Raw genomic sequence first — 23619 nt, 5'->3', positions numbered from 1 at the left:
TCACGGGTAATGTATAAGGCAAATTGAAATTATCAACACCAATTTCAGTTTTTTGAATGTTCCTTCTTATTACGGCGTTTAAAGGTTTAAGGCCCTCACTGGAGGGTATTACATATAGGAGGGGGGAGGGGGCAGATACACACTGACAATACAGATATCTTGACCGCAGTGTTAAAAAAATAGAACAAAAAATAATGATAGAAAATAACAAAAAAAGAAAACTTCGGTACAGCAAAATGTGGAAGGAATGCAATGGGATTTAGGAGAAAAATTTTGAACTAATAAACGAATTGCCCTTGCGAAAGAAGGCTCTTACCGACCACACGAAAATTACTCAACCGAACCACTAAAATGCAGTAAAATAGAGAAAAGCGACGAAGAGCGAAAACAGAGAAGAGCGCTTCTGCATGAGAATATATTTCAAGGAACAATGCTATTTTACGCATCACAATTGGCCAAGCAACTGTTGAAATTTAGGGATGTCTGTTTGGGTTGCTAAATGTGAGGGTATATTGCTCTAGTAAGTTATGGTGTGGGGCAGGAATGAGTGTGCATACAAGTACGAGTAACACAGTGGGCGCTTGAAATCTTTGGGATAATCCCTGAGCAGAAAAATAGCTGATGGAGGCTGAAAAAAATCGCTGTGAAGTGTTTGGTGGAAGTAGATTTTACCAAAAAGGGACAAGTGAACGTATGCGCGACAAACACATAATTTCTCCAATTCACCACGCTGTGTTAATGCTGTGACGCTAGAAAATCAGGAATAATTGAAAGAAAGATGAAGGGAGCAGCACGGTTAAGTAATGACTCGGTGTTTTTGGTTATATACGATTTAGGAGGACCCCAGATTTCAGAGGCATATTCTATTTTTGGACGAATAAGGGTGCGTGTGCAAGCCTTTTTAGATAAGATGGGGCTTGTTTTAGATTACGCCTCAGTAGTCCTAAAAAGTGATTTGCTAAGGCACAAGGGTGACGTTAGTATGGTGCTGCCATTATTAATTATTTCCTAAATGAAGACAAAGATGTTTCTTAGTGTTCGTTACCTCTATTGCATTATGAATTATTTTGTAAGTAGGTGCAAAAAGGGGTTCCACCGAAAAATGACATTGCTCTTGTTTTATATATATTAGAGGAATAAACTATCTTAAGCACCAAGAGTTCGAGTGTATTGTTTAATGCGCCGACAAACGAAGGCGATGAGGTGTGCCAAAGTGAAGGGGTGCGTTTTGGCCACAGCAGGTCAAACGTCAGATCACAGCCGAAAGCACAGCGAGGCCTGAGGTGGTATCATATTCCTGCAAGTCGCTCACAACATTCAGCGAGTCACTACGAAATAGCGAGTGCTATTGTGTTTTTGGCACCACGCAAGCTAGGTTGGTTGTACAGCCGTATCAGCGAGAAAAACAAACCTAATATATGCCGGAAAAACATGCCATGAATTATGTGGGATGCAAAGTTTCCGTTTATAACCAGATACCGCTCATATGTGACGAGCTATATGTTGGGCAAAGTGGACGTTGTTTAAATAATCGCCTCAAAGAACACGATTTATCAATCAAGACCAATCAAGGATGGCACTGGATCACACTTGCCCATTCACTGCCGTGATGGCGATTCTACGCCAGGTCTCACAGAAACTATTATCATTGACAGAATCCGCGACACTGTGGCGCGTGATCTTTCGTAATAGTACGTCAGTAAAAGAAATCGCGAGGAGTGCATCACTCAATCGTCATTATCGCTTTTTAGTAATGAATTTCGCCTAATAAAGAACATGCCATAGGCGGACTCTTATTATTGTGGTGGTGTTATAGCTTTTACCATCTGCTTTTGTGGTTTTAAGTAATGTATGAGCCTATTTAGGGCAAATTCCTTTCCTGCAAATAAATAGTGAGTTGCGCATTTTTTGTCTTCCTACGTCTGAATGTCCAGTTTGTGCAATTTTCGTAATCTATAATGCACAAACTAGCCCAAGCGCACATTTTAATGGGTTCCGATTAAGGTATTTATTTCTGCAAGTTACGGTTTCACAACGCGAAGATGACAATGTGATGGAGCGGGCAGCGTTGTTCCTGATAGATACAGCCAGGTTAGGTAACTCTGCAATGGGAGGATGCCATAAGGGTTGGAGCATATTCAGGCGATGGTCTGATCTGGGAAGTGAATGAATAAATTCCGGTTTCCTTGTCAGCGAGACGTAGTCGCCATTTGAGGATGCCAGCTTCCTTTCTTGCCCTAGTAGTGACATGTTCAGTGTGAATGATCCAGTTTAAACTGAGTGTGAAAAATACCGCAAGGTATTTAAACAACAACGCTAATTCAATGCGAATATCATTTATGGTGTGTGTGTTGCGGGAAGGTAAGAAGCAAAACTAAATTTTAAAGGCTTAGTTTTTCCACAGTTATTTCTATTTTCGGTGTGTCACTCGAATCGGTCAACCTATGCAGGTCATATTGTAATGTGGTAATGTCCGCACTGCTATTTATTTCTCCGAAGACAACGCAACCGTGAGCAAATAGTCGAATTTTTTAGCGTATGCTACACGCGATGTCATTATTCTCTATTAAAATATTAGCGCTCTGAAACTTCACCTGTCCCAACTCCTGATAAAACACTAGCAAGGTTAGAGACAGAGTTACTTTATCTTAAAGATCAGTTAGTAAGAAATTCTAAGGTCCATTTTTTGAGTAATGGTCTCTCTTGAAATTTTGTATTTTCAGTTCTAAAAATTTGTAGCGAACCCTTTCAAATGCGTTTGAGAATTCAATAAAGATGGCAATGACACCACGAAAAGGCTTTAGCACAGAAAAAAAAGCTCAGTTACTAGTTCGAAGACCTGCAATTGACATGACGAGCTTTGCTCACAACCGTGTTGGGTGTTTATGAGCAATTTACGTAAACTGAGACCAGCCATTACAGTTACGAAGACGGTATATAGTGAAACTTGAAGAAGCACGCGGTTCTGTGGAACGAACGGGGGCGTACCTTTCTCGCATCAACATTATGGGCTACCCCTGTAGATCAGTGGCGGCTCTCTCGTATGATTTGCAATAACTGCATCCAGCTAGAAACGCAGGGCGCTTTATCTGCACGTCCAAACAATATTAAAGTCCTACGTTGTGCGGCCCCGACCATCTACAACCAAGCCGCTGCTAATCAGGATCGCAACGCCGTGAGCGGATGCAGCAAGCCGCTGGCTGCACGAGCAACCCAAATTAAGCCACTGCAGTTACAGCTTGTCGCTGCCGGCAGTTTATAGGTAATGGCGAAACAGTTACACAAGAAAAAACGCATGTGCGGTGTTGAGAAAATTGCGCTGGGTGTCGCCATCTGCACTGCTAGTAAAGTCAGCGAACAAATAAACATGGCAACACTTAAGCAAACCTCTTTACGTGTACTGCCTGGGAAGAATCTGTTGACTGACGTGGTTGAAACTTTTGCTAATAGCGACCGTTTCTAGTTGGTGCTTCCATTTTGGGCTTGTTAAGTATTTATCGTCCCCTAAAGCCCAGTTTACCTATTCTAAAACACCCTCATGAATCAACTGGAACATCAGAGCCTGCATATCAGTTGCGTGACAAAGCACTTGCGACGCCTCCTTTCACTAACAAAACATGCGGCTGAAACGTGTGAAGGATGATTTTTATTTAGCTCTGTTGATTCCCCTATAGGTGTGGCTTATGTTGCTTTATTTGCCGCGACAAATGTCAACCGAACTTCAACCATGGAGATGCTCCTCTCCACGCACTTGATAATTACACCAATGGACGAAATATTTTCAGTAATTCAAACTTAGGCGGCACCAAAGAAATGCCGCATATTTTCCCCTCGCCTGCCTACATACCATAATTTGATTGCATAAAATATTCTGCAGCAGGGTCGGTGGGTGTAATATGTTTGAGAATCGTCAGAAAAAATTACAAACCGCTGGTCCAGGTTGTAATGCCTTAGACCACTCTAGGACATAGCACGGTCGATAAGCTCTTAAAAAACCACAATATAAATACCGTATGGTGGTCGTGCAACGTTTTTCACTCCTAAAAATGTCACGAACAAGGTACCTGGAGTCATTTGCCACGAGCGAGAAAATTCAGAATTACGACTACTATTGTCTCCTCACCAATGCTAAACGGTATCAGTTGTTCTGGCTTCTGTGATAATTTTCCATCGTCGTTCAAAAAGCGTTGTGGGTTATATTTGTGAGGGTCTTCCCAGAAAACAGGGTCATTGTGACATGCCCATATATTTGGGATCACAGTAGTGCCTTTCGGAATGAAGTATCCGTCAATCACGACGTCATCAGAGCTCCTGAAATAGACAGATGAGTTACCGCATCTTTGTGAATCGACATAAATAAAGCAATGCAAAATTTGCCCCCAATACCGAATGTTACATCACCATTGATGCCTAAGCAGATACTACAAGTGCATAGGAAGTGAATTTAAAATTCCTATCAAGTAACGAACATACTGAAATAGAATAACACTGAGAATTGAATACTGACAATAACGTTGTTTTATTTTGAGGTAATTGTAAGTATCGCGCTGAGTCATTGTACACACCCATTATGCGTATCATATAACATGGTCAACTATGCGAAAATATTCCTCCTCAGTTCTTCTCTTTGTCTCACGTTCTCTTCACCACCCACGCAAGTGCATTGTAATTAGCTTCTGACCTTTTCGTCTGCTGAAAGATTTACAGCTCATTAAACCACATATTTCAAACACACTTGATTTGTAAACCGAGGAAAAGATGCTGAGCCCAGAGGTTACTCAGCTAGTGTGGTAATGTATATTACAAAAATTTACAGGTTTTTATTTCATAGGCTATGTTATTGCATCAGGTTGGCACATGTGGTTGTCTGAGTAGACGATGAATACTAAACTCCTCTGTTAGGTGCAGCTTGGCGAAAATATAAACTCTAAACCTATAAACTCAAAAAAGCCGCTTTCGAAAAGGTGAGCGGAGAAATTGAAAGGGCGGAAACAAGGTGAATTGGGGTATTGTGTAGGATAACCATTGCTGCAAAACCGCTGGAGAAATCAAACACCGACTCACGCCTTCCTCCTAGTCTAGACTACTGGCGAAAGCTTCGTGACTTCGGTGAACTACACGCCTCTTACGATCAAACGTACTGCCCAGAACTGGCCTTCACTATCCGAAGAGAAATCACGTCAAGGACATCGCCATTCCTCGAAATTCGACCAACGCACGTGTGATTTTTATTAAGGAAACTTTGTCGGAACAACTAGTGACACTACAGTGGGCACCTATTTTTTCCAGTTATTAGCACACTTTCTGAAGTACGTGTGGAGTAAGTGTAAGTGGTGTGGATATGTTCTCTTTCTTCGCAGCTACTCGTCTTACCCTTTTTCGCCTGTGAGCTTACAACCTTTTCCAAACAAAATCGCGCCGCAGAAATGACGTCCGAAGCCGGTTTTGTCAAAATTGCCTGATAGCTTACAAGGAAATGTTCTGACGGATAGGCGAGTGCTGTGAGCTGGATATGGTGCACAAAGAAAGTCTTATTTATTAGAAGAGCTCAGTATGACTGGAACTGAGCTGTGAATGGTTGCAGCGAGTGCAAACGCCACATGGGAATAAAATGGGAAAGAGAGAAAGATAGGCAGAGACCAATTCTGCTAAAAAATTGAGCGCTGGTGAGATCTGCTGAGTGTTGCAAACTTGGCCGCTGAGAAAGAACCAGCGAGAGAGCCCGCTGTTTTTGCCAATATTCAGGTTGGGAGTCTGTTTGGACCACAGTGGTTTGGATACCCGGGTGTACGCTCTCTAGCGCCTCTTCGCACTGGTCATTCGAAGGAAACGCGAGGAAAGGGTCTCTGATACGTGCTAATATTATGTGGGGAATGGCGTCGGGGGTGGGCCTGCTTTGCACTTCGGTTAGGTTTAAAATTGATGGTGGTGAAGGTGAGTGTGGCTTGGATCGGGAAGGTATTGGTTTTGTTTAATCGCCACGTCTGTCCATGTGAACGTGTGAGAAGCGCGTTGGCCAATGGGACGTTATCGCGAGCAAGGCTGTAGTGCGTGATTAATTCTCGATATGAGACGATCCTGTGTGTGTTGGATGTGGCACTATGAAATGGGAACGTTCTTGCCCGACACGTATAGTACGTTTTCAAGCCATGCAGTGAACGGCCTCTTTACCCTCCAGACGAGCGTACGGAGGAGTTCATACTAGTTCAACTGGGGATTGCAATGTGTGTAGTTGCATAATATTGACTGCCTATAGTGAGGACAAGCCTCGGGCAATGTGTTAAAAACCCATCTTACGTAGAAGGGTGTGATGTAACGGCTTGATCTTTGTGCAGGCGGGATAGCTATAGTCGACTCCTCCGGAGTTGTAAAATTGAAGGTGAGTTGGCTTGGAAAGCTTAGAGAAGGGTGTTGTGTGTTGATTCAAGCTACCGCGAATATAGAACGATGTTCATTTTCCCACGTCTACATTGGTCGTCTCCACGTGTGTGTGAAATTGTTTCTCTAAAAGGTTCCCCCTCTGCTCCTTGCAGCTGGCGTGGTAGAATGTATTAAAATTTCTCGGGATCGGTGTTGCAGTCAGATTTTTTAATTTTTAGTGGTAGAGGAAGCTTTTCATTCCGGTACATGATCAGGTTTATTTCCAGTTGTTTTAGGATGCGGTTCTGAGTTGGAGTTTTGTTTCAAACCAGCTATTTGATATCAATGAGACCTTTTGTAAGCTCTTGAGCTGTGTTGTGTACCCCTAAAACCTAGAAACTGGCAGTGGAATTACAAATAGGCGATGAAGCACCCATTTGAAGAACGAAGAAAGTCTGGGAGAACAAGTGATTCTGCTTCCGAATAACAATTGTATGGGCTTGATTTTTTCTTGTTTTCAGATAAAACGAACTTCGGCTTCATAATAATAAATGCAGAAGAAAATACAATTTCACTGGCACTGCTGACCAGTTATAAAAATATTAACTAGTAGTGCCCTTGTTGACGGTGACATCTTCATGGCAAAGGTGTTTAAGGTGAGTCCATATTTTGCTCAATGAACTGCATCCACCTTGATGGCTTCTCGGTCATGACACGGTGCGCATTCTAAAGCCAGCTGTGGTGCCCCTTACTGCCCTTCTTCGGCGGAGGGCCGTAATTAAAGTCAAATATTTTGTTGAAAGTCTTGAAGTTTTTACAAGATCACTGTCGGCGTCAGCAAGAATCGTCGGAAGAACAGTTTTTTAACGTGAGAAAAGAATTGAGCAGTCGGTAAGTGAGGTTGAACAAGAGATTACGCTGAATAAACAAAAACGTTTAACCTACTCTCTGGCTACGCCAAGCGGTGTTGGAGTTTTCCAGCGTTCCACCTCCCAGATGCAGGCCATGGTATATGGCAATTGGTTGCGGTCTTCCCACGTTGGCCTTCGCTCTGATCCGACACCTTCGTCAATCTCTCGCTGAATCCTTGCCTGAATTGTATCCGGGTATTTGGCAAAAACTAGTAGGAGCCACCACATTGTCCAGGTTGTGCTCGTTGTGCCTGCTATTGTGAAGTCGTTCACGTTCCCCAGCAGGGTTCGGTCTGAATTGTGCGGCATTAAAAGTAATTATCACACAGCGTCATACGTCGAATCATCAACATAGGCTAACGCAGCTAAAACCAAGTAAATTTCACGACATAGAAACGGACATCACATGTTAGTGCTCATGATACAATGTTCCGCGGCAATGGACTGTTTCACCCTCGTAAATAAATATTACTGCGTTGCACATCTTAGACAAGAGGTACCCAAATGTTGAAGAATTCAGAAAATAGCCCTCAAATAATGAAAAACGGGACTCTTTCACACTTCAATCATAAGAAAACTGGTATGGCCCCGTAATGTGGGATAAGATTCGATTGCGGACATTGTTTATAACGAGACGCCCAAGCAATGCGAACGATCCCAGCTGCGTTGGTTAATCGCTATTCCATCTTAAATTATATAATGCGTTGTTGCGGGTTCACGTTTATGGCAGGGTGAAAGCCCGAATGCCACAGATTTTGTCCTTCATGGCCCTTTGCAGAGTGAGTGAGGTTGCCATGTTGACGATGACCAACCCGAAGGTTGCGGAGGGTATTTTTATTTTTTAATCACACCACTACATTCACCCACAGGACATTGTTGCATGAGATACCTAGAAACTGTCGTCGATTCAAAAACAGCAACATGAATCTCACACACTGTAAAATATAGAAACATAAAAAAGAAGAGAGGAATTTCTTAAAAAATGAATGCAGCCAAGAGCATTCTACAACACAAAACGACAACGCACACGAAGGAAAGGAAAAGAAAAAAAGGAAACAAGACAGAAGGCGAAAAAAGAAAAGAAAAAAAAAACAGCAACCTATAAAAATCATTCACAGAGGTAACGAAATATTGCAATGAACAACACTATCCAGCTGCAACCGTGGATAAAAATTTAAACAAATAAGAGAAAGGATAAAGATCACTGCAAACTAAGACACTGTTTTCCTTGCCGTCACGAAGATAACGCTTTAGAGTGCTGTCATATCTAACATCAGATGCGCAAACAAAGTTTTCCGGCAGCCTATTGGAAAACGCACGTGCGCGCGGAAAGAAAGGGCGATTTTTAAAAAACGACGTTTGCAAAATTATTTTTCCTAATTTAGGGCTATTGTCTGTCCTCTTTGATCCATAAGCGGGCAGTTTTAAACGTCTGGCGGTTAATACCTGTTAAATAAGGGGAGCTCTTTCACCACATTTGCAATGTCAGTCAATGGCTGATCGATAACTGAGCCATTTGCGAAAGGCTATCGCATGCCGGCCACTTTCAAATTTGTCCCGGCGTACCCACCGCGTATCGAGGTCACAGATACGTATCGTTTTTTTTTGTATTCGCGGGAAAACTATTGCCCAAGATACTTCCGGCACGCCTGCTCTCTCCAAATTTCCCTAATGGCTACGCTTGATTGCAGATTCACGAGGGCGGTTGTTTAGGTCTGCCGCGTCGTCATTTCCGCTTCACCGAGATGACATCCTCCGATGGAAGTGCGACGAGAAAGGCTGATTACCACAGCTGCCCACACGTCTTGCGCCCCCAGAAGACCGCTTTAGTGGTCGTAACTGTGGAGTGGCCTTTAGTGGCTTTAGTGGCCTTAAGTGTTTTGCCTAAACAGCGACACACTGCAGCCCTGCACTTCCCCTTAGGCTAGCCAAAAACGGACAACACAGCACTGTGCTTCGTTAGAAAAAGGTTTGTTTTTGTCTACTGAATAGGTATGGGAGAATTGGGACGGTAAATTGCGAGATTTCCGCACCGCGGTGGTTGATTGGTTAATGCATTGTGCTAGTGAGCGCGAGTACATGGGTTCGATTATCTGCCGCGGCGGCCGCTATTCGGATGGAGGCAAAAAGCAAAACCGCCTGTTTGTACGAGATTTTGGCGCATGTTAAAGGTCCAGAGCCGTCTACTACGCCGTGCCTCATCGCCTGCGTTGCGTCGGTGCGTTACACTCAATCAATCAATCAATCAATCAATCAATCAATCAATCAATCAATCAATCAATCAATCAATCAATCAATCAATCAATCAATCAATCAATCAATCAATCAATCAATCAATCAATCAATCAATCAATCAACAATCAATCAATCAATCAATCAATCAATCAAAAAATCAATCAATCAATCGATAAATCATTAAATAAATCAATATATAAATCAATCAATCAGTCATCAATCCATCGATCGATGAGATTTCAGCCACTGCCTTGTAGTACGACTTAGGAGTGGTAAACTAAACACTTCTTAAAAGAATAAGGCGTGGTTTACACAGACCTGTCTGTCTAGCGAGAATGACTGGGGTTTTTCTTCTCAGCTGAGGGTGGCAAATAAAGGGGATCCTAGGGAAACGATCTTAATGTCCGCAATTTTAGTCCAAAAGCAGTATTTTTTGGTAAAAAAACACTTTCGTGCAGCGTCCTATCAAACATTTGTTACGATTGGAAGAATCCGAGCAATACTTAGGGTCGTGTTGTATCTCGGCTGGCATTGGAATGCAACATCTCATGTTACCCCAGGTCGCCGGAATAATTGCACGTACCGCATGTGCGCTCAATTCAGGGTAAACAGATTATTCGTAATGCTTTTCTTATATTAGTCACCAATCTACGACCTACATGCATGAACATACTCAGTTTCTATGGCCGTGAACAGAACAGTTTCTCTTACCCAGTGCATGTACCCTGCCCGGGAATCTCTTTGATTCTTGCGCTTGACGCGCCAACGCAAGGCATGCGATGAGGCACGCCGTAGTGGAGGGCTCCGGATTAATTTTGACTTCTGGGGATATTTACGTGCGCCAAAATGTCGTACACACGGCCGTTTTTGCTTTTCGGGTGCATCAGAAAAGCGGCCGCCGTGGCCGGAAATCGAACCCCCGTCCTCGTGCTCAGCCGCACAACGCCATAGCCACTGAGCCACCACCGTGGGGCTGACCGGGAACCTACATCCTCGCCTAGGGTTTTGTGTATCTAAGTATCAAGTATTGTTTGTTTTTAAAGCTATATAATATTTACGAAGGCAGATGGTTTCTGTAACATTCTCCTGATAATTTTCTTCTTTTTTATAGTTTTTGTTTGTTGCTTTCAATGTTTTCCTGTCTAACGGTTGCCTTTTGACATTCCCCCATTCTAACCAATAAAAATGGTTTACTGAAACGTTTCTTTATGCGTCGGCATTCTCTGCTACTTGTTTTTACGGATATAGGTAGTTTTTTTACTGCTTTTCATATGAGTTTTCAAGAGATGAGCAGCAAATATAGCACAAAACTGACGTAACTGAGATAAAACACGGTAAATGTAGGCCTGTTTGGGAATTCAACCCACAACCCGCGCACAGAAGCCTACCGAATGCGTTGCATTGCACGGCCAGCATTCATTTTCAGGTAGGGTAGGTTGTGGTAAAACGCATGGGTCAGGATGGGCAGTCAGAAAACAGGTACAAAGGGGATGAGAGGCTTGTATGGAGCTTGCGTTTTTGACGCTGGATTCACACGCGGCATAGCATACTATGTGGCTATGCTGCGAATGCGGATAATTTTATTGAATAAACAAAACGCGTGCCTTGCGAAAAACCTCATGCGTGTCTGCAGACATATCCCAAAGCAACGTGACGACGAAGCTTGTCATAGCTTGCCCTTAGCTAAACTACAACTCAAAAAAGAATCGCGCCCCTAGCGAATAATATTGCCTTCCACGTTTATATGCCGCGTACATCGCCTAATACAGCAGAGCGTGAGCTGATAGCTAAAGTTAGGGCACGCGCACAGGCTCACACTTTAAATGCCACATGATTCGTAAAATCTTCAGACAATGAAACCAGCGATTAAGGCAATGCCAGGGGTGCCGTGTAGTATAGCTATAAGGTTTGACGGATCTGCATCATCTTCAGCCTCGTCCGCGGAAGAAGGGAAAGGGAGCGGCTATGCCGGCTGACTCACAAAGCGTGGTCCCCTAGAAAAATCTACATTCCGCGCAAAGAAATTGGTGCAAGAAGGGAGAAGAACCCGACCTGACGAGGCCACTGTTCCTTACAATGGTGGATCTGGGAACCTGCTCCCACCTCTGCGCGCCGTACCACCTTAAGCAGACGGACAAAAAAGGCGCGGCGTGTTTCACCGCCGTTTATATTTCTGGGGGAACTGAAAGAAGCTGTGAAGACAAAATGCAAGTTTGATTCATTCAAAAGATTGCCTCGTTGTAATACCCAAGACATAACTTTTAACGTAAACTTCACTCAAAAAAGAAATGTAGTTAGGCAAAATGAGAAAGGCCATTTCCGCTCATTTCCACAGTACAAGATATGAGGTATGTGCGATTGGATGCGCAATTGGCTGAGGCCAGCAAAAGCAAACACAAGTTAAGCAGGGCTTCTAAGCTTGCAGAACAAGCTACTTGCGCCTAAATGTTACTCATAGCTTTTTTATACCAGAAGGAATGGTGAGTATACAACGCAAGTAACGAGCACAAACGTAAACACTAAAGCACCAGTGTGCATTCCATAAAGTCTGCCGGTAATAGATGCGCAACCGTTCGGCGAGTTGAGCCTACACTGGCAAACTGGCACAAGCGACCTCTACTCCGTGACAACGATTGTTGAGCATACCCAATGTTTCACGAAACCATTGCTATTAACCACAAAACTTAAGTCGGGAACAAATCCAGGCAAAAAACACGAGTGAGGAAAGCCGCCCTGAGCAACAGTAAACAAAGCTTTTCACTTTTCGCTCCAGGCCCAGTCAGCATAATCACGTCCGCTTAAGTATCGGCCTCGATACGACATCGCAGACCTCAGTAAACATGCGACACGGCGGGCGAATAGAAATATTAGCTGAATATGTTTTCGTTGTCATTAATTAAAGCATCGCTTGCTGCCGGACAATAAAACATCAAACATTTTGAAGAAAAGAAACCTGTACATTGTTTTTACCACGCATCTCAATCTGCTTACCCGCTTGAAGGCGAAATTGTGGTTTTACTTATTTACGACGTCTTTAGTCCTCGGTCACATTGGCTTCACTTCATCTGCCGCTACATCGTGTTTGGGGCAAACATTTCAACGCACACGCTCCTATCGGGAGGTAAGCTTCCCTACCCTTAAGAGTATTGAGCAACTTCACTGCCACTGTTCTACTCGTTCACTTTCATTTATACAAAGTGAACGGGTAGAACAGGAGCGCGGTGATCGCGCATTGTGCTTCTACGCTGGATAAAAGCGTTCAAATTCCATACCATAACCCCAGTTTTCAAGCGAAACTGGCATTGAATGACTGGCGCAGTTGCCAAAACTTCTTGCGGTACAGCTACGTTTATACACCTGGGCTGCTGATAATGATGGCCGCGAAGTAATTTTTATGTACGCACTCAGGGGAATTGGCCTTTCATGAAGCCCTTGGTGACTTTCTTCTGCTGGAGCATGCACATTTACTGGATCTTAGGGCGCAGCTCTTACTCGCCTTTTGGAGATTACGCGAGCGCGCGCACAAGGGCTGCCCGAGATCACCTTAAAATGGGACCCAAGAAGCGCCTTCGCTTACATCACGCCTCATCTCAGGTGCGGTCGCAAGCTCTCGTCGGCCGGTTCACCATCTAGCGCGGCGTGATTAGATTTGCTAATCACGCGGAAAAACGGGCAATCATTTAAGGTAATCTTTTTGCGACAGTTACAGGAGAATGACCAACAATAGCATGTAGCAAATATTTGCATTCACGTAAGGCTCAGTCAAATAAAAGAATTTTGGTCACTTCGTGTTGATTTTGGATGTAGTGTTTGCGTTTTTCTTTTTCGCGGTCGTAGTGTTTAAATTTCGGTAGTTTTTGTTTTCACTTCAAGTCAAGCTTTGTATGCACCCCTGTTTCCAGGTGGAAGGTGTCGGTCGTTTCTTTTTTTAATTTTAACACCCGCGGCTATTTTCTTGAACACAAATTGATGGCTTCTCGCAAAATTTTTTCACTTTACGCTTTCCACTTCCAAACAAATGAAAACTATAGGCCCACAACTCAAGCTTCATTCTTAAATACTTACGCGTAAACGGAGAACGAGGATCTTGCGTGGTTTCCTCTATCTTTTTCATGTACCCGTGAATAAAATCCTGGTTGACATCGACGCCTACATCAGCTTTATAATCCAAAATAAGCTTTCTGCAAAGTAAATCGAAAGGTGATGGCGATGAGCCAATTTAACAATCTTGAGATAATTTAGGATATCTATTAAATTGAAAACTCTTATATAAGCACGAGACAAGAGGTTATTCTTCAAGCCGAATCGAAACTACACTTTAGAATAGTTTTTTTCTAGATTTTAAACACCACAGAAAAAGTAATGGAAGGGCTGGAGGCCTGTATTGTTAATCAAATTGATACTACTTTCCCTATGGGGCGCTTATGTCTATACAACATAGGTAGTACGATCACCTTGCCAACACTTTTTGGGGTATTGGCGGTTTACGGGAATCCACTGGGGAATCCCGGAAGACTCTCCAGATTAATAATACAAGATACTTGTGTTTTTATACTGCGGCAATTTAGGTGCTTTGTTTTTTGTAATTAAAAACTATTACATCGTCACGCTGCGAGACGCGGCCAAAACTACAATGTACAAAAAAGTATGGTCTTGAAACAGCAGGTAAATATATGTGAAGCATAAATAAATGATATGACAATCGGCCAACTTAGCGAAAGTGTGTCGTGTAAAAGGAAAATGTGGTTAAAAAGTTGAAATAATGACCGAGGTTAAAAGCAAACTTTTCATGCATTTAGGTACCTTGAAAAAGTAAACATCACACACAAATATCTCTACAAGTGATGTTATTATTTCGTATCTGTTTAGGTACGTTGCCAAACACGCCACGAGTATTTTTTGGGGCTTCTCATAGGCATCCGCTAGAATTCACTATTTTTACAGCTCCCCGAAACTATCTTTCATCAGACGCTTACTTGTGTAGTTATTTCTACTTGTAATACAGTGCTTGCGGAGTTTGCAAATTCGTGTGGCGCGCTGGCTTTGGATCGGGGAGAAAGCCGCTGCTGTGACGGCGCGAGGGATTCCGCCATGGCGCAGGAGGCTGTTGCTCATAGAGCGGAGAGGCAAACCTTTGCAGTGAATACCTTATGTTGTGTGTCCAGAACGTTCGACTACCCTTTTCGGACGTCGGATAGAGGGCACAATTTATCGCAGACATTATAGGAACGAAGAAATTATTAACCTAAAAAGGACTGCAAAGTCGTTGCCGCAAGGTTGCGGTCAATATTTCGAATAGCAGTTCTCAGAATGTTGTTAACGTAGAATTCTGCGTCGTGCACCGTTTTGGCTGGGCTGAGTGGTGGTCCAAATGAGCTCCTTGTTCCAGTAGCTACCGGGACTCTGCAGTTTTGTATATCGTGTTGTGTCCCTTTTTTTAGTCAACTACTTTTTCACAATGACCACAAGTGTCCCCACCATGTATTACCGAGCTGGTTCATTGTTGCAGAATTTTTTTCAGCGTCCTGTAAAGCTGCGTTAGAACGCTATCTCCCCAAAGTTCTGGTAGAAGCAGCGACACCCGCTGTATTCTAAAAATCTTTGATTCGCAACCTTTACATTCAATTTCGCTATCGATTCCTGCGCTTTCGATATGATAAACACGGAAAAGTGAGCCTGCTCAACAACGTGACACGGTAACACTATACTGCGCTCCTTTAATGTTGATATAGACCTTTGCGCCCCTGAATGGTGAAGCGGATGAGGTTTGACATTGCCACGCCATGCACAGACCAGACTTTGATTAATTGGGGATGCTCAGTCAAAAGTCCGGCTCAAAAAATATGAGCCATTGCCGTTGAAGAGTAGTCATGGGTGGATCCGCTTGTCCCAATGTCGTCAGTATGCCCGTCCGAGTGGTTCATCCCGTTAAAACAATTTAACATTCTAAATGGTATTCGAACTCTTTTTTGCCGCTTGCAACTAGAAAAATACTTGGTAAATGTAAAGGATGCCTATATTCCAACCAAGAATATTTATGTACGGATCGGAAGACAGAGCAATTTATTTAGGTAACGCCTGCTTTCTATCTGCTTGCAACATTTTCTGTTAGTGCATTTTCTCCTAGAAAAAAAGTCTGCCAAATAAAGAGTTCTCTACGAAAGCTCGTTGAAATGATTGAGCATCGACTACCTAAAACAGGTCGTTTAACAAAAAAACGTACGTTTCATTACAAAATTTCACGCAATAAAAAGCAAAGCGCATTCATTTTTTTTAATTTTAGACCCATCTGGAAATTTTAAATAGACGTGCCGGAAGTTTCGTACTGAAACTGGGAGTACAACATGAGTATGTTTTTCAAAAATATCTAGAGTCTGGCAATGCTTGGAATATATCTTTTCAGATACAATTAGTGTGTATCGTACTAGCAAGTCCTTATTTATAAGGCCCACCATTTCTAATTGCTATAAATATGCTAGTAAAACGGGATGAGTTTTCCAGAAAAGAAATGGATCTTTTGAACATTTATAGGGGAATTATTTCTCACCACGTAACACAGCCACCCATATTTATACCAGATGTGCGACGTCGTGATAAATTTTTCTTACTCTGTGAAAGTGCCGAAGGCGGTCACGGCGGCATTCAGTTGACCAATCTTCGTGAATGGCAGGCAGCGCAAAATCCTAAATAGGGGTATCGGGCAGAAATGTAGCATCGGTAAAGTCTGAATATTTGCGAGCATGTCCAAAATAAATTTTTGAAGTTCCTGGCGAGTCGGATGATCACTGGGCAATCGACGGGCGTAGAAGAAGGAGGCGATGTTGCTGGAGGCGCAGTACAGAATATATTCTCTTATGTAGATTGGTGCTCCATCGGTTTTTCTGATCTTTTTGTCGAGGTAGTCGAATTCCATCTGCAATTTTCACAATAAAAACACGCTCTAACTCCACGCCTGCTGGATACGTCACTTGGGACAATACCTACGATGCAAAATGAATTGGATGTAAACGGAGTTTGGTTGTTGGTACGGCTTCTTTGTCAATATAGATATTTAGATAGGCTAAAACCGTACTTTAAGCGAAAACAATGGCATTGTGGTTCTGTCATGCCATGGAAAACAAATCCTATCAAAATGGCTTTACATTTTGATCATAAGACAAACAAGAAACAGTCGACGTTCGGAGTTAAATGTCCTTTTATGCACCTCCTCAACGATCGTGCTCTATGCGGAGCAAACATTGGTATTGTCTTAGCATAAGTATTTTTGCTTACGTGTTTCAAATCCCAGGTAGGTCAACCATGTTTCTAGGTCAACTAAATACCTCAATCGATCATGATGCACCCCCCTACAACAGGGGACAATTAGCCTTTTCCAGAAATGACCTGACTGAGACAAATTTACAGACATAAAGCAAATATTGCCCTAATTAGGGCTATGAATCATTCACCCCTATGAACGTGAATGACCAACCTAGCTATTTAGCAAAAAACATAGATGAGATTGATAAATAAGTGTAAATATATTGTGGTTAAACGCCGTTAACCCAAAGTTGTCGAGTAATGGCTCGGTTCCCTCCGCGAGATCGACCAGTCAGTGCGCACACATTCCCACCGCACCACAAAACACACACCGTGCTCAGAGTAGTCTCCGCTCTAGCGCAAAAAAACTAGGAACATAACGCTAACTCACTGCGCTAACCCACAGAACACCTCCTTGCATCCTTTCTTCTTAGATAGGGGAAAGAGCAGTGGCACGTTACACCTCATGTTCGCGCCCTTTCTGTGGGAACTACCCAATGATTAGACACTTTTCCTGCGTACACGCTCTATGTGCTGGCGCCGCCTTGCATATTTTCTGACAGCAAGCGCAGTTATTTTGAGCCCATTATGATCTTCTAACCACTCCTGTTGGAGGGAACCAGCCAATAGACGCTACGCTTAAAGTTGAGATTGACGTTATGTAAAAAGACGAGAATTCTCTTGACTTGACTTGGACTATAAATCTTCGCTTATAATAGCTATTTGTGCTCTTGCGTAACAAACCTCCACAAAGCGCGGCGAGGATAGCATCATCGTTTGAACTCCTGGAAATTAGTAGCATTGACAGGGTAGACGTCGCACTAGCACCCTTAAATTTGCGTACTTGATTTGAATAGGAACGATTAGTGGAAATAATAACATTTCTGTCATACGTTTTACCTGACAGTACTAATAGTGTTGCAACGTTTTTAAGACACGGGTTCACAATTCAAACTTATCGAAATAGCTAGGAATACTCCCTCTGTAAAACGCACAAAGCAACAGCAGTGCGAATTATTTACTTTTTGGGATGCTCATGCTTTGATAACCAAGACGCACACACCGATATATGCTCCTAATGTATGTGAAGCCATGGTGTAAGAATACAAGCGCCGAATTTGAGCTGGATATATTGTAACCGAGCAGCGATACATGTATTTAAACTCGGTCGTATTATGTAATGGGTGCATCAAAACAGGAGGCTTTCAGAATGTATCGTTATTTTTTGAGTCAGCAGCCCAGTATTTCACAGCCTAATTACAATTGTCGCGTATCTTTCCTTTGAGAGTTTTCCTTAAGCGAAGCGAAACACTGTATCGAAGCACCAGTGTTGCTTTTTTGTCAAAGTATCGCCCATGCCGGATATATTCACCATCATCTTGTCTTCCATGGTCGTTTTGGCAAATCCCAAGTCTCGCAACATACTCATGCAAAACCGTTTGTTTACATTCCAAGGTTCACCACTGATGGATCCAAGTCCTGAAAAAATCAGTAAACTGTTTATTTACAATAAATAAATAGATGTATCATTTTGCCGCAAACAATGCCTTGGATTTGCTTGTTTATGTTTTGTTTTTATGGCCCGGCCGCGCCCGGCTGCGTTATCTGTGTCCCAAGTGAACCGCGTGCTCCGTTCTTTGTTTTTATGCCACACACGGGTTATTTCATTTTGATAAGGAGAGCGTTTCACCATAACGTCACAAGCCTAGAACATTCTTCTTTGATCTAAAATGTTCAGGTTGTAAATCGCCGGTTCCAGAAACACTCGCACCCAAACATAAAAGACTGCTGAGCAGACGCTGTGGTGTTCGAGTGGCCTCCACCAGGCGTACACGCACGTCAGTTTGCTGACTGTTGTTTCACCACCTGTGTATTCTTTGAGTTGTTAGGGGAGCTCAAGTTTGCTCTAATAAACTTGCTACGTGACATCTGGTTAAGGTGCTATGTACGGGGCGGGGTGCGTCGTGGGAGAACACTCGCAAACCGAGCCTCTTGTAGGGGTACCGACGGTAGCTGTGGTGGGCCTCTCCGCATGGATACGGACGATTATCGGGGGATCGCATATGTCCGTTTTCCTCGGCTTCTGGTTTTGAACTACAGGGGGTCCGGCGGGCGACAGTGGACGGCGGTACAGCGGGGCTTCCTGAAGACGAGTTGGAGCTGGCCGGGGCCGAAGAACAGCTTCGAAATAGGCCTTAGCTTGTGGCTCACGGGGTGCTTTGGACGGCATACAAGTTCCCAGTTCGTGTTGATCTTCTCCGATCGTCTCGGTCAAGGAGGCTACTTGGGGTTTCGGCGTCTTGGGGAAACGTTTCCGCAAATCCTCCCTGACTACGGCGCGGATGGTTTGGCGTAGTGTATCGGAGCTAGTAGCCCCGGCTCCGCTCGCCCCGAAAACCAGTGCATGGACTGGACGTTTCTGCTGGCTTGTTCGAATTATGAGCGTCTTCTTCATCGCGGAAGCCTCAGACGCAAATTCGGACACAGTCTTGGGGAAGATACGAACAAGGCACGCGAAGAGCTCTTGCTTTACCCCTCTCAACAGAAACCTTAGCTTCTTTTCCTTTGTCATTTCTGCGTCTGCACGGCGAAAAAGTCGCTTCAGCTCATCGACAACGATCATCAACCCTTCGTTGGGGCGCTGTGTCCGAGCAAGAGAGAGAGAGAGAGAGCGAGAGAGGGACAAACGTTATGGTACAAGGCAGTTAAGAGGGCGTGGTCGCCGCTGGAATGAGCCTGACGTCGATAGTTAATTATTTATTTATTTATTTATTTATTTATTTATTTATTTATTTATTTATTTATTTATTTATTTATTTATTTATTTTACCTTCAGGGCCAGAGGCATTACAGAGGGGAGTGGTTACAAGTCAAAGAAATACAGAATACAAATACAGTGTAATTGTTAATAAGAACGATACATGACGTTGCTCCTAATTATACAATCTTTGCTACGCATGCGCGAAACAAATGGTTACCGGCAATGGTAACAATATCTTCGGGAAGGTGGTTCCGTTCACGAGATGTAAGCGGCAAAAAAGACTGATAAAACGATTTCATGTTGCTTGGCTGAAAACCAACTTTGTGACGATGATCGATGCGAGAAGAAAGGTACAGAGGCCGGGGGATTAGTTCATCGCGAAGAGCAACATGATGATAAAGCTTATGAAACAAGGTTAAGCGAGAAATCTTTCGGCGAGATGTTATAAGGATGGAAGCCCAATGTTTGACTTCATAGCACTTTTACTTGCACGTCGGTTATAAATCGATAGTATAAATCGAACACAGTTGTCCTGTACCAATTCAAGTGCGTTAATTAGATTAGCGTGGTGAGGGTCCCAAACACTCGTAGCGTATTCCAATTTTGGTCGAATTAGTGTTTTGAACAGTAGTAATTTAAGCTCTAGCGGTGCGTTATAGAAGTTTCGTCGTAACTAACCTAACATGTGGTTAGCGCTGTTCATTATATTTGGAATATGAAGGGACCAGATTAGGTTACTTGTTATGTGGTTACTTAAATACTTATACAACTCTACAGCTTCTAACGGATTGTCGTTTATATAGTAAGAAAATGTAGTGGTATTAGAGCGGGATATTCGCTTAGCTCTGCATTTGTTAATATTTAGTTCCATACGCCACGAATTACACCAGTTAGCGACAACATTGAGGTAAGATTGAAGAGTGGTAGTGTCATAATCGGAGAGTACTTCACGAAATATTACGCAGTCATCGGCAAAAAGGTGTACGTTAGAAATTACAAGAGAAGGAAGGTCTATAATGTATATTAGAAATAAGAGGGCACCAAGAGCCGATCCCTGTGGTACACCTGAATGAACCTGGCCGGGTAGAGAGTTATGACCGTTGGCTGAAACGAACTGCAATCGGTTAGTTAGAAAGCATTCAATCCACTTTAATAAATTCGAGTCGATATTTTGTTGCTGAAGCTTATGAAGTAGTAATTTGTGAGATACTTTGTCGAAGGCTTTCGAAAAATCTAAAAAAATACAATCAACACACGAAGAACGTTCTAAAATGCAATGTAGTTTGTGTGTGAATGATATGAGCTGGGTCTCGCAGGAATATGATTTCCGAAAATCATGTAGAGCTGGTGTGAAAAAACAGTTTCTTTCAAGAAAATTTACTAGGTTTGTAAAAGTGACGTGTTCTAGTAATTTACAACACACACTTGTGAGGGAGATAGGTCTGTAACTCATGGCGTTGGTATTGTCCGCTGATTTATAAACTCTGACTATCTTACCAATTTTCCACATACACGGTAGTGAAGACAAGTTTATTGATTGCTGAGAAATTCTTGTTAATACTATTGAACTTAAGGCGCTGTTATTTTTTAGAAATTTCGCATTGATGCCATCATGGCCAGGTGAGGAGTGATTAGGCTGAGTTTCAATGAGTATAGTAATATCAGGTACATCAAATACCACGGGTGGCATAATAACGTAATCATAATGATGCGTGATAGGGAGATCCAAGTCAGAAGTTGTCGAAAAATGTTTAATAAAGGTGTCATTAAGAATAGACGCACAATCGCTGGCAGGAATAGGGTTCTTAAATGAGTCAAAAAGCGTAATGGAATTGTTGGTTGGTGGGTTAATAACACGCCAAAATTTTCGTGTATAATTTGTCAGCATAGAAGGTAGCACACTAGTTAAGAATTAATTTTTTGCATCCTTGAGTGCCGAAACGTAGGTTTCTGAGGCCAACTTGTTATCTGTCCAGCGTGCTTCACTAGGGGCAAGTTTCGCACGATGATACGTAAGTTTCTTTTTATTAGACAGGCGTTTAATATGAGCGTTATACTATGGCGCAGGAACGTTGGAGGTGATGGTGCGGCTTGGGATGAACTTTTCAATTAGCTCATTATCTTACAGGCAAGAATGTTCCAGTCAGATTCCACTGATCATTATCAAAATCTTAAAAAAAGGGGTCAGTGAATATCGATAATTTCTTATTTATGGCGGCAAAGGTAGCTTTTCCGTAGTCGTGAATTTTTTTCCTGGTTATGCTCGCTTTTGGCCTGGTTACATTTACAGAAAACGTAAGGAGTGATCGCTTACACCAGGGAGATGTGAAATGGAGGAAATGAAATCGGGTCTGCTTGTTAAATATAAGTCCAGAATATTCGCTACGTTAGATGTGCGTCTGGTAGGCTGTGCTACTAACTGAGATAATGAAAACATCGAGCACAAGTCAATGAAGTCATTTGCCAGCGTTGAGAATGGTGACAAGGATGGTGGCTGGGTGTTTCACGGGATATTAGAAAAATTGAAATCACCCAGTAGGATTACTTTGGAGGTAGGAAAACGAGTGTAAACCAGGGTAAGTGCGTCGTGCAATTCATTAAGAAAATCGTGCGAGGAAGACGGAGGCCGGTAGCACGCGCCAAGAATTATTGTATAATGACTGAGAGTTAGTGAAACTCAGATAATTTCCAGATAACTGCGAATGTGTATTGGTGAGGACGAAATATATTTTTTTGAAATGGCCAACAGGACTCCGCCACCGCGATGCGCTGTCCTGTCGCAACGGTATATGTTAAACTGAGATGAGGTGTAAAACATTTCGTGGTCGCGGACATAATCGTGAGGCCAGGTTTCAGTTAATGCCACGATATCAGCTGAACAAAAGTCGACAGCAGATAATAACTGGTGATGTTTGTTGAGCACGCTTCGTACATTGGCAAAAAGGACAGATACTTGGGGTGAAGAGGTTGGCTGCGATATTTTGCCACTTCCCCTCGCACTTTCCTAGCTAGTCATGGGCTACGGAGGCTGTGTGCTCTGGCTCACAGGTTCATTGGGCTGCTCAATCTGTTGCAGGCTATCGGTGGTTGTCTCGTAGATAAAACATTTTTTGTTGACAAATAGTTTGTTGTGCCGTAGTTCACCAGGGAGATTTGGATCATCGAATCTGAGCTACCCAGCGCCCCCTCCCAGTGGTTGTCACGCGCTATGGAGGGGAAGGGATCCTTTGGACATGCCCACATAGAGTGCGAAACGGTGGCTAGAGCACCGCACGAAGGGTCATTAGGGGAGGGAAACAGTGTGGGGTGAATATGGTGCTCCACTGCACGACATGAAAGAGTTTCGGTCTGCAAGAGCTGCCACGTGCGTTCCAGGGTGTTATTAAGGCTGACACGAGCGGGGAAAAACGCGCGTTGGGAGAGACGGTAGTGTAGGACCAAGTCGGGATAGCTGAGGAGGCCAGAACCGATATGGCATATTGAGCCGATATGGCACCATGTTAGATGACAAGACTAGGGTCCACTCGGATAGTGAGTGCTCGAGCTGTAGTGTGGGCCACCTCGTTACCACCCTCCCGCCCCCACCGGAGTGGGCTAGGGTCCAGATCAGCTCTACCGAGGTGGTGGGTCGATTTTTGGAGAGAATTTGGAGGGCGTGCGCGGTTAGAAGACCCCGGACAAAATTTTCAACAGCCGCCTTGGAATCAGAAATTACGGTTGCGGGGCCTGGCTGTTGAGTATTTCTAGTGCAATTGCCGTCTCTTCCGCCGTCGAGGAACCGGTGGTACGGACGGAGAGAGAGAGGTGACAGGGGGGTATGCCTGGATGTATTAGAAAGCGCCGGCACAGCTCTCGTGCTCTATGCTCCCTGCGACCATTGTGATAAATGGGGTGCGTGTTGCGCGGTATGGGGTGGACTATATGCCACCCATGCGTATCGCGGGGAATGGGGAGTCTTATCAGTAATTAAAAAGGTGCATAGCTTCAGATGATCTAGTATGTACCTTCCGGTGGGGGCTGCCGAAAGCCTCCGCAGTTGATTAATATGATGGG

The 23619-nt window shown here is 43.4% G+C and overlaps 1 protein-coding gene across 2 annotated transcripts in view; it reads right to left on the bottom strand.

The window, feature by feature from the left end:
* The window catches only part of LOC144145627 (vitamin D 25-hydroxylase-like), a 52498-nt gene that overhangs the window by 7690 nt on the left and 21189 nt on the right, over positions 1 to 23619 (bottom strand). For both annotated transcript variants that reach the window (XM_077677299.1, XM_077677298.1), the window contains exons 4-8: positions 18178 to 18284; positions 16115 to 16419; positions 13572 to 13687; positions 7306 to 7564; positions 4124 to 4311 (exon numbers count right to left, since the gene is read on the bottom strand). In XM_077677299.1, the coding sequence (XP_077533425.1) occupies positions 4124 to 4311; positions 7306 to 7564; positions 13572 to 13687; positions 16115 to 16419; positions 18178 to 18284 (975 nt within the window). The remainder of the gene's footprint in view (positions 1 to 4123; positions 4312 to 7305; positions 7565 to 13571; positions 13688 to 16114; positions 16420 to 18177; positions 18285 to 23619) is intronic.

This window comes from Haemaphysalis longicornis, unplaced genomic scaffold (assembly GCF_048455015.1).
Source record: "Haemaphysalis longicornis isolate Haplotype H1 unplaced genomic scaffold, Haemaphysalis longicornis Haplotype H1 scaffold_7, whole genome shotgun sequence".
NCBI classification, from domain to species: domain Eukaryota; kingdom Metazoa; phylum Arthropoda; class Arachnida; order Ixodida; family Ixodidae; genus Haemaphysalis; species Haemaphysalis longicornis.
The sequence above is the reverse complement of the archived record's forward strand: the minus strand, read 5'-3'. Positions and strand labels throughout refer to the sequence as shown.